Raw genomic sequence first — 14,194 nt, 5'->3', positions numbered from 1 at the left:
ATACTATTTAAAAGCATCTTAAGCATAAATAATGGAGATGGTCACTAGGCTAGGCAGGACAGTGTCCAATGATGGTTCAGCAACTATGACTGTCCATATATGTTAGGTCTGCACACTGTAGATAACAATTGAGTGAAACAGTTCCCTCTGGAGACTGGAAGAGCGGATATTTCATAGACGACAAAGGAAGAGATTCTTTACAGTAAGGACAATAAAGGTATGGACTTCACTGCCAAGGGAGGTGGTGTTATCAAATACATTAGATGCCTTCAAAAGGGGTCTGGATATTCTTTTAGAAAGGCATGACATAAAGAATTAGAATTAATACTTGAGAGTTTCTTGATCCAAGGAGAAATCAAATTGCCTTTTGACGTCAAGAAGGATTTTTTCCCCCCTAATGGCAGAATTCCAAGTAGCTTAATTAGGGTTGTTTGCCTTCTTTTGGATAAAGAGTAGGAAGATTAGGTAGAAGGGTTGAACTTGATGGACTTAGGTCTTTTTTCAACCTTATGTACTATGTAAGTATGCAACTATGAATGCCACTACCAGACTTCTCTTCCTCTTCCATTGTGTGCCAATGTTAGACAGACACACAAGCATATCACAAGATGCTATAATGGAAACTATCCAACGGTAGGTTTTAGGGGGTGCTCATGATCACTCCCACCACTTCTGGCATATAGAGAGATTCTTTGGGGGTATGCAATGTGACCCATTGAGATTCCTTTTTATACAGGAATATTTAAAGTGATCCATGAGTACAATGTGCATCATCTGTCAGTTCAACATTTTGTCATAATTATTTTTTCTATATCCAGTAACACAATTGTGTTATGTTATTTTTTTAATTGCTATTTAAGGGGGCTAGATTGTGTTGTCTGACATATTTCACCACTCCACTACATATAAGACCAACCAATAATTCAATTCACATATTTTGCATTGATCACACGCTATTAATATTTGGGAACAACAACATTTTGCTTTTGAAGCGCTGGTTACATGTTTTTATTGTTTTACTTTATTGCCTGGAGGGAGATGCCTTCAAGGGATATTTTAATTGCTTAGTCCAATCTTACTCTTCTTTTTTGACTGTGATGCCCAGAGATGCCCAATTATTTTCCACATGCAATGTGAAGTTTGACATGTTAAAGTAACCTTGCATGGCACACAGATATTTTAAATACAAGTGCAGTAGAGTACACAAATATATCTTACGGCTTGAGATGCAGTATGCTAGCCTGCAGTTGATCTTCCTGAATAGCTGCTTGCTTATTGGCCAAATGGGAAGAGTACAAAACTGAATGAAGTTGATTACTAGTCCAGATCCAATAAAAACATAACTGATGAACAAATGGCAAAGGAACTGAGACTTCAAAAAGGCAGCGAGGTTCATACTGATAGACCTTTCTCAAAACCATCCAGATAATTAGAAGGAAGCCTATAGAAAGAAAGAAAAAGTATTACACATGAGAAAATCAGAGGCACATTGTTTCTTGTAAAAGCTTACCCCACTCCCAAAAAAACCCACAATACTCTACAAATCACAGATCTTGAAATCTAAATGTGCAGCCAGGTGAAAGAGAATCAGTGTTTTAATTCATTGCTTCGGTGTTGTAATAGCTTTAGAACTGCTGTTTAAGACCTCCCTTCTTAAATACTATTATTGCAACCGAAACCAGGGTGACCACTCTAGCCCAGGTTGTCATTATCTACCTTTTACCAATATCAGGCTACAAGATGAGCAGCCAGTCTGGTCCTCAGAGTAAATATGCTCCTCTGGGAAAATTCATTCCACCAGGCATACAACAGAGCACACCAGTCCAGAAGCAGAAGAAACACAGGGCTATAATGTTTAAAGACTAACTGGGGAGCCAATTACAAGACACAAAAAGGAATCAACGGTACTTTTGGCTATGCTAGCAAAGTGTGTGTGTGTGGGGGGGGGGGTATGCAGACTGACCAGTGGCCTGTAATTAGATAGTCTACATGAATGTATACAGGCAGCTTGATTAACCCTTTTGCTAATGCTTTGCTACAATTATATATTTGTTAAACCACAAGTTGGTACAGATTGGAAAGGGGTTTATGACATCCAAGACATAAGGGAAGGGAGCTTTGCAGGTTTAACTTTGTAAACCTTGATAAAGCTCAACTCGGTTCCAGTAGTCTCCCCGCACCATCAACCATGATCTATTCTTACAAGTCTTGCTATTGTGGGAATTTTCAATCATACTAAACAGGGCTTACAAACTCTACAGTTAGACCTTCAATATATGCCCAGAATGTGACTTCTCACCAAGGTCTGTTCATGCAGTGTGAGGAAGAGTGGGGGCTGCCGAACAATCTTGCATGCAGGGAGGAGAGTGTCTGCCATATTGTATCATGCGTGAGAGTTGCTGAGAAAGTTGCTGCCACATATAGTTCTGTGCAGTGAGGAAAGGGGCTGCTGTAAAGCATTCTGTGCAAGTGTGTCTGCTATCCAGTTCATCAGTAATTTCTCCCTTTTTCTCCTTGGTACAAAATCACTAGGTACTGCTACCTCCCAATAAACTTCACAAATATGTTGCTGCACCTTTAGAATGTGGGACATTTAATATTGACCTAATCCTCACATTTATTGGATCTCTTTTGAGTAATGAGTATGTGTGATTGAGGGAATGAATCTGTTAATGAATGAGTATATGAATGAATGAGTGTGTGTGTGTGTGATAGCATGGATGTGTAAGTGCTGGAACCTAGGCATGTTGGGACTGTGATGCTGTTAGCAATCACACTCCTATCATGTCAAGTCAGGCAGTACATGCTGAAACCTAGCTAGCTGCCCCCTTGTGTATTGACACTGCCAGCAGTATGGGGTCTGCACATTACTTACAGCCACCCTGTACCAGCATGTACTGGCTGACTTGGGATGATAGGAGTGTGATTGCCAACAGCAATAACAGTCCCATCATGCCTAGGTTCCAGCATTCACTAGGTTAGCAATCACACTTTTTTAATTATTTTTAAAGGTGGGGGGTCATTTTCGGTTTTGGCTAAGTGAACCATGAATTTTTGGGTTTTGGTTCAGAATTTTCATTTTGGTGCATCCCTAGAATAAATAGAACTATTTCATTTTTAATTATCCTGAATTTGTAGTCACAAAACTTTCTAGGCCAAGAAATCAGTGAGAGGAAAAGTAAAGGTTTTGTGTCATTTACTTTATTTTAATTTGCATATTTTATTAAAGGCTATATTTTCTCACGGTGAAAAATGAGTGCGGCTCTCGCATGTATACAATTCTGATGAAGTGGCCCACTGCAGAAAAACTTGGACACCCCTGGGCTAATAGATACAAATCGATAATGACAATCGTTGTCAAAGAATTTCATTATCTTTTAGTTGAATCGATTTTATCAACTATAAAATGAGGGTTTTTTCAGAAAATACCCCGTTTTATAATCCGAGCACTGCAAGGGACCCGGATCCTCCTCTCTGACAGCCGGTGGGCGTCTGTGCGATGCACGCAGACATCTCCGCTTCTGCCCTCCACTTCAGCAGGGGTTTCTGTGACTGACCGCCGGCATCACATGACATTCCGTTGCTCCATCATAGACGCACCGGCGGAAGTGGAGGACAGAAGTGGTGGTTGTCTGCGCGCATCACAAGGTAGAAGAATCCAGGTCCCCTTCAGCGCTGCGGAGGATGCTCCTATATGGCAGCCGATGGGCGTCTGCACAATGGGCGCAGACAACCACCACTTCTGTCCTCCACTTCCGCCGGTGCCGGCCTCTTCAGCAGTCATGAGGTCCAGACGGAAATGCTTAGAGAATGTGTGGCAGTTAGCCCGGGTGGCTGCAAGTTCATCCCAGGAGGTCAAAACTGATCTTGTCGAGTGAGCTCTCAATTTGAGGGGAGGTTCCAACTCCGTAGAGGCGTAACATTCAGAAATTGCTTCTCTGATCCAGCAGCCGATCGAGGCTCTAGATACCTTATTCCCTTTACAAGTACCAGAAAAGGAAATACACAGGGAGCTGGGTTTTCTCAAAGAAGTAGTTCTAGCAAGGTAAATCTGGATACATCTACGAAGGTCTAAAGTATGGAGCTGACATTCTTTAGAAATTTAAGGCTCAGGACAAAAGGAAGGTAACACAATATCTTGGTTCATATGAAAATGAGAAGAAAAATTTAGGAATAAACTCGGGTGGAAGTTTCAGCACCACTGCATGAGGTAGAATTCTGAGGAATGGTTCTTTCATAGACATTGCTTGCAGCTACACAATACTACGGGCAGAAGCGACGGCCACTAAGAGGACAACCTTAAGAGTGATTACCCGGGGAGAAACATATTCCAGTGGTTCAAAGTGAGAGGAGGACAATTGCTCTAAACCCAGATTAAGATCCCATGGAGGAGTCGTTGGATGGTAACAAGGTCACAATCTGGAGATTCCATTGGAAAATCTTTTAATCCATGGGTGTTCGACCAGACAGGAATCTAGAGAGCAGCTATCTGCACCTTTAATTAAAGATGGAGTGAATGTCAGCAGGGGAAGATAGGTGGACCTTACACCAAGAGAGGAGGGTTCTCCAAAGAGCTACATTCCTATATTGGAAGTGAGAGGGTTGGATTTATTCCACGTTCTTTCTTTACCACTTTGGTAATTTAATTTGTCTCTAAGATATTTTCTTTTTTTGTTAGACAAAGTAGTATCCTACAGTCTCCTAACAGTATCTTGCAATATAATATAGTATTTGTACTCCTTACTCTTTGTAAGGTATTAGTGCTCTTTATCTGCTTTTAAGTTGCTCCATCTGTATTATTGGAGCCACACTTGTGAGTGCATTTTCATTATTTTTCTTTTTCTTTCACATTGGAAAGTATTAGATTATAGTGTTTTATTTTATAGATTTCCATTGTTACTGCCTAGTAAGTATATTCTTCCCCCTTTTTTAAGGTTGTATGTTCAGTTTTTAAATCAGTATGTATCTGCCTCTTTACAGACTATATATAAGCCCAACCTTCATGCAACTGCTACAGACTCCTGAAGTCTCCTGGACAAAATGTATTGATTCTTTCTGATCCTACTGGACTTCCATAGAGAGCGGTGTTTGCCCACCTGTGCCAAATCTAATCTTAACGCACTGCTCACCGGCAGCTTCCATCACATTATACTGGAGGCTGCCAGTTCATATCTAGCGGTGTGGACTCTAATCCCCTTTGGACTACTACGTGAAAAGCCCTGTCTTTTGTTTTACCATTACCGTTCCTACTGCAACATTAAACACCATTATTTTCAGAACCGACTTCACTGCTTAGCCTTCCTTAACTGCCTTTTAGTTGCTCCATCTGTATTATTGGAGCCACACTTGTGAGTGCATTTTCATTATTTTTATTTTACTTTCACATTAAAAACGTATTACACTATCATAGTATTTTATAGATTTCCGTTGTTACTGCCTAGTAAGTATATTCATCCCCCTTTTTTTTTTTTAAGTATTTCTAGTTCCAATTTTTACATAACACACATTGGTGTTCTATTTTAGTTCATCCTTGAGTGGGGTTTATTCCTCTTCTCTGTTAACCATGGTTACCTGCAAGGAAACACGTGCTGTCGTCATTACTTTGCACTAAAATGGTTTCACAGGCAAGCATCTTGCTGCTAGTAAGACTGCACCTAAATCAACCATTTATTGGATCATCAAGGACAGAGGTTCATTTGTTGTGAAGAAGGCCAAAGAAAGACCACAAGTGCCAGGACCGTCTCCTAAAGTTAATTCAACTGCTAGCAGGCAGGTGTGAGTGCATCTGCACACATAAGGATGGGAAGACTTTTGGAGGATGGTCTGGTGTCAAGAAGGGCAGCAAAGAAGCCACTTCTCTCCAGGAAAAACATCAAGGATAGACTGGTATTCTGCAAAAGGTACAGGGCTTGGACTTCTGAGGACTGGGGTAAAGTCATTTTCTCGGATGAATCCCCTTTCAGATTGTTTGGGGCATCCTGACAAAAAGCTTATCCGGAGAAGACAAAGTCAGTGCTACCATCAGTCCTGTGTCATGCCAACAGTAAAGCATCCTGAGACTATTAATGTGTGGGGTTGCTTCTCAGGCTAGGGAGTGGGCTCACTCAAAATTTTGCCTAACACAGCCATGGATAAAAAATGGCACCATCCATCCAAGAACAGTTTGGTGATGAACAATGTCTTTTTACAGGCAAAAGTGAGAACTGAGTAGCTCGGGGAACAAAACATCAAAATTTTGGGTCCATGGCCAGGAAACTCACCAGACCTTATTTCCATTGAGAATGTGTGGTCAATCCTCAAGAGGAGGGTGGACAAACAAAAACCCTGAAATTCTGACAAACTCCAAGCATTGATTATGCAAGAATGGGCTGCTATCAGTCAGGATGTGGCAGAGAAATTAATTGACAGCATGCCAGAGCGGATTACAGAGATCTTGAAAATACTTGCATATATTGACTCTTTGCATAAACTTAATGTAATTGTCAGTAAAAGCCTTGATATTTATGAAATATTTGTTATTATACTTCGGTATATTATAACATCTGACAAAAATATCTAAACACTCTGAAGCAGCAAACTTTGTGAAGACCAATATTTGTGTCATTATCGAAACTTTTGGCCACAACGATTAAAGTTGTGTTTTGTGTGGGGGGTTTGTTAAAAACAAAAACAAAAAAACACCTTACATATATAAATCATTCTGTACAAGATGAAATTTAAAAAAATATATATATTCAGGGCTTTTTTTTTGGACTGAAGAGTGACACTCTGCTTTACTGCTCCCTTACACTGTGCGCCTGCTATTGATGCAGAGAGCCAGGATATGATGTTTTATTCTGGCGCTCAGCACTGAAGCTGTATGCAAGGGAGCACTGAGACAGAGGTCTGTAGGAATAGACCTTGCACTCCCTATATTTTGGGCTTTGAAGGGGTGGAAAATTGTCTGCTAAGTTTTTCATAATTGTTACCTTTATTAAAATGCCAACAGGGCATTTTCGTCCACACAACTGCCACTCACTGGATATTTTCTCTTTTTTGGACCATTCTCTGTAAATCCTAGAATGGTTGTGTGTGAAAATCCCAGTAGATCAGCAGTTTCTGAAATACTCAACCAGCCCGTTTGGCAACAACAACAACTATGCCACGTTCAAAGTCACTTAACCCCTTAAGGACCAGGCTGTGTTTTACCTTTTGTACCTTTGGGACCGAAGTTGTTTTAACACTTTTGTGGTACTCGTGTTTAGATGTAATTTTCTCCTCACTCATTTAGTGTACCCGGGTACACAAGTTATATGTTGTTTTTTTCATGACAAGAAGGGCTTTCTTCAGATTCCATTTTTTTTATCATATTATCTAACTTCCCACAAAAAAATAATAAAATATGAAGAATTGAAAACACATTTTCTGACTTTTACTCGAGAAATCTTTTACTCATCCAAAAAAGCTAATGAAAAAATCTGCTAAAAAAGATTCTACTATTTGTCCTGAGTTAGAAATACCCAATGTTTTTATGTTTTTTCTGCAAGTTATTGGGCAATGAATACAAGTAGCGTTTTGCTATTTTAAAGCCATTGTTTTTCCAAAGCTGGTCATTCTGCCCCATGTGCTATTTCAGGTCTCTTTGAAGCTGGCCAATGCAATTTACCCCATCAAACCATATATTTTTGAAAACTAGACACCTCATTTCAAATACTGGTATTTTAACCCTTTCCTTGCGCTAATTCTACTACCACCCTTTGTCAAACTTTGTGGTAGTAATTTATGTTGTGTTTTTTTTATCACTAAAATTGCGCTTCAGGTATGGATTTACAGCTCCTGGTATACATCACTATCCAACAACACCCCAATATGTGTTCAGCAGCATCTCCTAGGTACAGTGATAGCCCCATGCATGGGTTTGTCGGGTTGTTTGGGAGGTAAAGCGCCACATTTAGGAAGTGCGCTCCCCTCCATTTTGGTCAGTCTGTGCCTATGCCCTATCTTTGAGCCCAGCCACTCCAATTTACCCCATCAAACCATTATTATTATACCCTTAGGTATTTAAAAAATGCTTTTACTTTAGCTCTTTCCATGTCAAGATTTTTTATTTTATTCTTTTTGGACTTTTTTTTTACATTTTGCTGGAACTGGATTTTTTTTAAGCTTTTGTTTTCCCATATATTTTTTTATTTTTTAAATATTTTACTAATCACATAGTGAAAGCTGGGCTCTATTGACTTGCATGGTTGAACGCAGTACCTGTATTCAACCTGCCAGAGTTCTCTAGAGGGTCTTGAGACCTTCTGGCAACTTTTCCAACTTTTTTTTTTTTTTTTACAGGACAGCCGCCATCTTGCAAAATCACTAACAGTGGCGTCCTGGGGTGAATGTTCGGTGTCGCTGAATGCCTCGTGATCGCCCATGGGGAGGGGCCAGACATCGCCCATGATGCCAATCTCGGTGTTGCTGAATGGCTCGACATTGAGGAATTACAGCAACACCGTTTAAGTTGTCTTGACCACATCTACATGCCTAAATACATTGAGTTGCTGCCGTGCGATTGGCTGATTAGCTATTTGTGTTAACAAGCAATCGAACAGGTGTACATATACACACACACAGTCGTGTGGAAAAGAAAGTATACTCTTTGAATTCCATGGTTCTACATATCAGAACATATTAACAATCATCTGTTGTTTAGCAGGTTTAAAAATTAGGTTAATACAATCTCAAATGACCAACAACACATGACATATTACACCGTGTCATGATATATATTTAACAGAAATAAAGCCAAAATGGAGAAGCCATGTGTGAAAAAAGTATACCTTATGATTCAATAGCTTGTAGAACCATCTTTAGCAGCAACAACTGGAAGCAATAGTTTTCTGTAGGACTCTCACATTGTTGTAGAGGAATTTTGGCACACACTTATTTAAATGTTGCCTCAGTTCATTAAGGTTTGCAGGCATTTATTTTATGCACAGCTCTCTTAAGGTCCTGCCACAGCACTTCAAGAGTTCATGGTTCACTTAATATCTGCAAGGTTCCCGGGTCCTGTGGCTACATAACAAGCCCAAATCATCACCACTCCACCACCGTGCTTGACAGTTGGTATGAGGTGTTTGTGCTGATATGCTGTGCATTATGGCCAAACATCTGCACTTTGTTCTCGCCTGTCTAAAGAACATTGTTCAAGAAGTCTTGTGGTTTGTTCGGATGCAACTTTTGAAAGATGAGATGCAACTTGAGGTTTTTTTTGCAATTTCTCCAAGCATTGCACCGTCTGAACTTGGGGTGAATTTCCTGTAACGTCCACTCCTGGGGAGATTGGCAACTGTCTTAAATGTTTTGTCCTTTTAAATAATCTTTCTCGCTGTAGAATGATGGACTTTAAATTGTTTGGAAATGGCCCTGTAATCCTTCCCAGATTGATACACAGCAACAATTGCTTCTCTAAGACAATTGCTGATGGCTTTCCTCCTTGGCACTGTGTTAACAAACACCTGAATGCTCCAGACCAGCAAATTGCTAAGACTTCAGCTTTTATAGAGGTGGTCACACATGCTGATGATAAATTAATCATGGGCATTTGATTAGCAGCACCTGTCTGCTACTTTGTTTTCACACATGGCTTCTCCATTTTGGCTTTATTTTGGTCCTATAGGAAACGTTTTACTAGTAAATGTTAATTCATGTAAACTTCTTTTTTTTAATAAAAGCTATGATTGAGAAAAATATTTTTTTGGTTTTAAGTTTCCTTTTATTTTCCAACCTGCCCCCCCAGTTACGCACATCTGCCCCCAGGCTTGCCACTCTGCCTCAGAAATTCCTTATACCCCCTATATGCTACTGTGCCCCATGATATGCCTTTTAACACTGTAAATGCCACTGTGCCCCATGATATTCCTTTTGACCCCCTATGTGCCACTCTGCCTCCAGAAATGCCTTATACCCCTATATGTCACTGGCATTTAGGGGGTTAAAAGGCATATTATGGGGCAGAGTGACCTTAAGGGGGTTAAAAGGCATATAATAGAGCACTCTGCCTACAGAAATGCCTTATGCCCCCATTTAACCCCCCCAAACTTACCGGTGCTTCTGACTCCCTGGTGTGTAGTTGGGGCAGCGGGTAGACGTCGACGCAATCCACGTAAGCAACTTCCGCTGCAGCCGGAAGGAGGTGCGGTTAGCAGCGGGGGGTATTTTGCTCCAATAAAACATGCAGACATGACGGCTACCTTTGATGACATGATATTTTGGAAGAGCTGCCCTGCCCAGACATCACACTAAGCTGATACGGCAATGTTAATTAAGCCCTGCTTGGTCAATGAAATCCTTTCCTCCATATATTTTAATTAGTCAGAGTGTCTGTGTGACACTGAAAGACTGAGCCATTCTTATTGTTCACCACAAGCAGTGATAAGGTGTAAGGGAGTATTTCTAGTAGCTTGGGTTCTGGTAGCAAAGCTAGTATACATACAAATGGCTAATGTCCAGCCACCTAAAGAAAATACAATTACATTATGCCAAAACTGTTTCTGGAGTATTATATGGGGGGCATAAGGCATTTCTGGAGGCAGAGTGGTAAATAGGGGGTTAAAAGGCATATCATCGTGCAGAGTGACATATAGGAGGGTATAAGGCATATCAGGGAGGCAGAGTGGTATTATAGGGGGATAAAAGGCAAGCCTGAGGGCAGATGTGCATAACTGGGGGGGGCAGGTTGGCAAATAAAAGGAAATAAAAACAAAAAAGATTTTTCTCAATCATAGCTTTTATTAAATATGAAAAAATAGTTTACATGAATTCATATTTACTAATAAAACTTATATTCAGGTTTTTTTTCCCCTAAAGTAATATTCAGATTTTGAGGGGTTGTCTTATAATCGAGCAAATACAGTATATTCTCCTCACAGAATTACAGCGCACGTTCGCAGAGGTAGAAGAGGAAGGGTCCACCTTCCCTCGCAATCTCCTGAAGAGCCTCCAAGGCAACTCTGCCAAATAGTTGCCGGTGGAATACAAGGGTGAAAACCCATTTTACCACCCGCGTGCTTTACTTGTCGCATGTGGTGCTCATATCACCCCCCCATTGTTTTGTATTATGCTACTCATTAAATAAACAGTGGCCAAGGTGTTAAAATGGAACATTCCTAGGGTGCAACACAATAAGAATCAATACATTAAAAAGGGGGGAAAAAAACCATCTCCTTACAGCACGTACATACATTCTTAAATGCCTGTAGGCAACAGGGCGCTCCCTGGTCTGTCTCAGAATGGCCTTCTGTCCACCGCTCACTATTATTTTTAAATTTAGAACTAGCTACACATTACACTTTTATAGTTACTATGGTAACGATGTGAATGCAAGCATGATGCTGGGGAGGAAAGAGGGCCTCGTCTGCTCCATTGTATCAAAACAAGGGAAGATTAACACACAAAAACAATGGTCATTGTTGATAAATCCTAACAAAGACTTTATATTAAAAGACAGCAGCTTCTCTCACTTAATGGTAGGAGACATCTACCGACCCATAATACAAGGAATGAATTAACGAACGAAAAGTCGTTTTCCCTTAATGCTTTACAATCAAATTCTTCCTTAACTTTATTTAACACAGCGACTTAGCCTGACCGCTAAAAACGTGCAAAAAGTAACCTTCTGAATAATCCCTATAAAATATAAACCGTGTATCCTCAAGGCTGAACCAATCTTTTACTAAGGCTTAATGCACAGTACTTTTTAATAAGAATTGCACATCACGCTGCTCCTAAATACACCAGCAATCAACCACTCATTCAACAGATGGGGGGAAAGAGCAGGTTCATTAACAAATCAAAAGCACATTGGTAGGCTCTGAACTCTTGCAAAGGGCCACCAATAGCGCAACATACCTCGCGTCCGCCAGAACTGGACATGTGCACTTAAGGAAGTAAGGGAGGACAGAAGGAAGGAGGGAAGAAGAAAAAAAAAAACACCTCGTATAATCCCTAGTTTACAAGAGGTCTTGTACGTGAGCCAATCTCGGGAAGAAACCAAACCACGCCCATGGGGTGGTTTGCAAATTCAAGAATGGTCCTCATCTGACGTGTCTCCCCCACCGTATGTCACTTCCTTTTAAAGCAGCAATACACGAATGTTATTTCAATGGCTTCGTGCTTCCTAGACTGATGCCCTTCCAACCTTTATAATTTCTTTACTATGATCCGCACCTATTACTTCTTGCTATGTTGTTACGTTTTTTATTGATTTATGCTGAATGAACATAGGTACATAAGCATCACCCAAAGTCAAACTTATTGCTTTGTTTTCCAATTTCATATCACCTTAAAAAAACAGTCTGAAATGTTCCTGAGCACTGCTAGTTTGTTGTACATGAAAATAAAATGGAAATCAAAACGTTTTCATTCATTTGTTCTTCAGTAGACAAATGAAATTATTTTGCACTTTAATTTCATGTGGTATCCTGCTCAAAAAAACACATCAGTGTTTTGTCAAGGCGTATAGAAAATAGTACGATCAACCAAGGAAATGTAACTTTTATTAATATTAATTATAAAAAAGTTTTATTCCCTCTTCCAAACTTGAAAGAAAAAGGTGTAATTACTAATAATTCAGCCACGTTCACTACGTTTGCCCTTCAATAGATGTTTAAAGACTGAAATGGGAATAGCTGCCACTAGAGGCACTCTAACATTAATTCCTGCTTGGTGAAAGAAGGGAGCCTAGAACTACCGGTATATCAGTTGATTCTATGGTCAGCTAAACCAGGTCTTCCTATATATAATTACTACACTGCCTGACTGCAAAAAGAAGAGCTCCCCCAGAAAAAAAATGTCCAATTATCTCTCCCCCTACGTATGAACTTAATAATTGTATATCCTATCCTCAGTAGACCAAGATGATACCCAATGTCCAAAGCACTAGGTAATACTCAATAACCCCTTCTAGTCTGTATAGAACAACTGTTTACATCAGAATTAATGGGCAGACTAGATGGACCAGAGGCTCAGACCATAATCATTGGTCTTGTCTTAGATTCAGAATAGCTTTATGCTTTACATCTCCTCTCTTCCTTATTTGCACAATGCAACTAATAAAAATATTAAATAGTATAAATCCTAATACTGATCCTTGAGTTACTCCACTATTAACAAGACCTTCATCGAAATTGACGCTATTAAGTACAACCTGTCTTTTTGGACTTAACCATTGCCTTATACATTCAATGGTATAAAATGTCTTACTAAGATTAACATAGGCTATAGCTACTACTACTCCCTGGTCTATTATTTTAGTTACCCAGACAGAAAAACAAATTAACCCCTTAAGGATTAAGGCTATTTTTACACTTATTGGCTTTTCACACTTTTACTAATGTGTTTTTAATCATAATTTTTCATTTTATTTGAGTTTTTCAGAAAGAAACATGCATGCTCACACACACACACACACACACACATGTACACATGTATGCTCTTACACACAAGTACACATTCATGCTCACACACGCCCATACATGTACACATGCATGCTCACACACACCCACACATGTTTACATGCATGCTCACACACACACACACAATGTATACATGCATGCTCACACACACAAATATACACATGTATGCTCTCTCTCACACACACACATACGTACACATGCATGCTCACACACCTACACATATACACATGCATGATCACACACACACACACGTACACCACTCCTGCAGCTTTCCTACCGGCTGCTCGCAGACCATATATCTTCCTGTCTTCCCATGCCGGTTCAAAATACTTTCTAAACTATTTTTCACCGGTACGAGGAGACAAGAAGAAGGGGTTGCAGGGGTCTACCTAGAGGCACAGCCCCAGTGGCAGCTGTAATTAGTGGACATCACCTTGTCCGCATCACCGTCTTGCGAGATACACTGTATAATGTCTAATTCGTCGCTTTTTCAGTGTACAGAGCCATTAATCAGAAGACCAGATGTCAACCACAGTGCTGCTATATCTTTCGTTTCTCTTTTTAATATTGCAAAATGTTATCTTTATTAATTTCTGACACTTCCTGGAATGCCTCAGTTATTTTGTCCTCTGAATAATGTAGTTAATAATATTTATTTTAAAATATGAAGTTTCATTAAAAATTCATGCAGTATTTCATAGGACCAAATGGAAGGCGTTCATCTTACATGTTTTGCCTAAAAAGGCCAGGTT

The 14,194-nt window shown here is 39.9% G+C and overlaps 1 protein-coding gene across 1 annotated transcript in view; it reads right to left on the bottom strand.

The window, feature by feature from the left end:
* AGPAT4 (1-acylglycerol-3-phosphate O-acyltransferase 4) overlaps positions 1-11,921 on the bottom strand; it is a 34,827-nt gene extending 22,906 nt beyond the window's left edge. The window contains exons 1-2 of the mRNA XM_053461225.1: positions 11,878-11,921; positions 1,219-1,441 (exon numbers count right to left, since the gene is read on the bottom strand). Of these exons, the coding sequence (XP_053317200.1) occupies positions 1,219-1,396 (178 nt within the window). The 5' untranslated portion in view covers positions 1,397-1,441; positions 11,878-11,921. The remainder of the gene's footprint in view (positions 1-1,218; positions 1,442-11,877) is intronic.
* Positions 11,922-14,194: the final 2,273 nt, after the last annotated feature.

Source organism: Spea bombifrons, chromosome 3, assembly GCF_027358695.1.
Source record: "Spea bombifrons isolate aSpeBom1 chromosome 3, aSpeBom1.2.pri, whole genome shotgun sequence".
Lineage (NCBI taxonomy): Eukaryota > Metazoa > Chordata > Amphibia > Anura > Pelobatidae > Spea > Spea bombifrons.
Note: the sequence above shows the minus strand (reverse complement) of the source record. Positions and strands in the feature narration are given on the sequence as shown.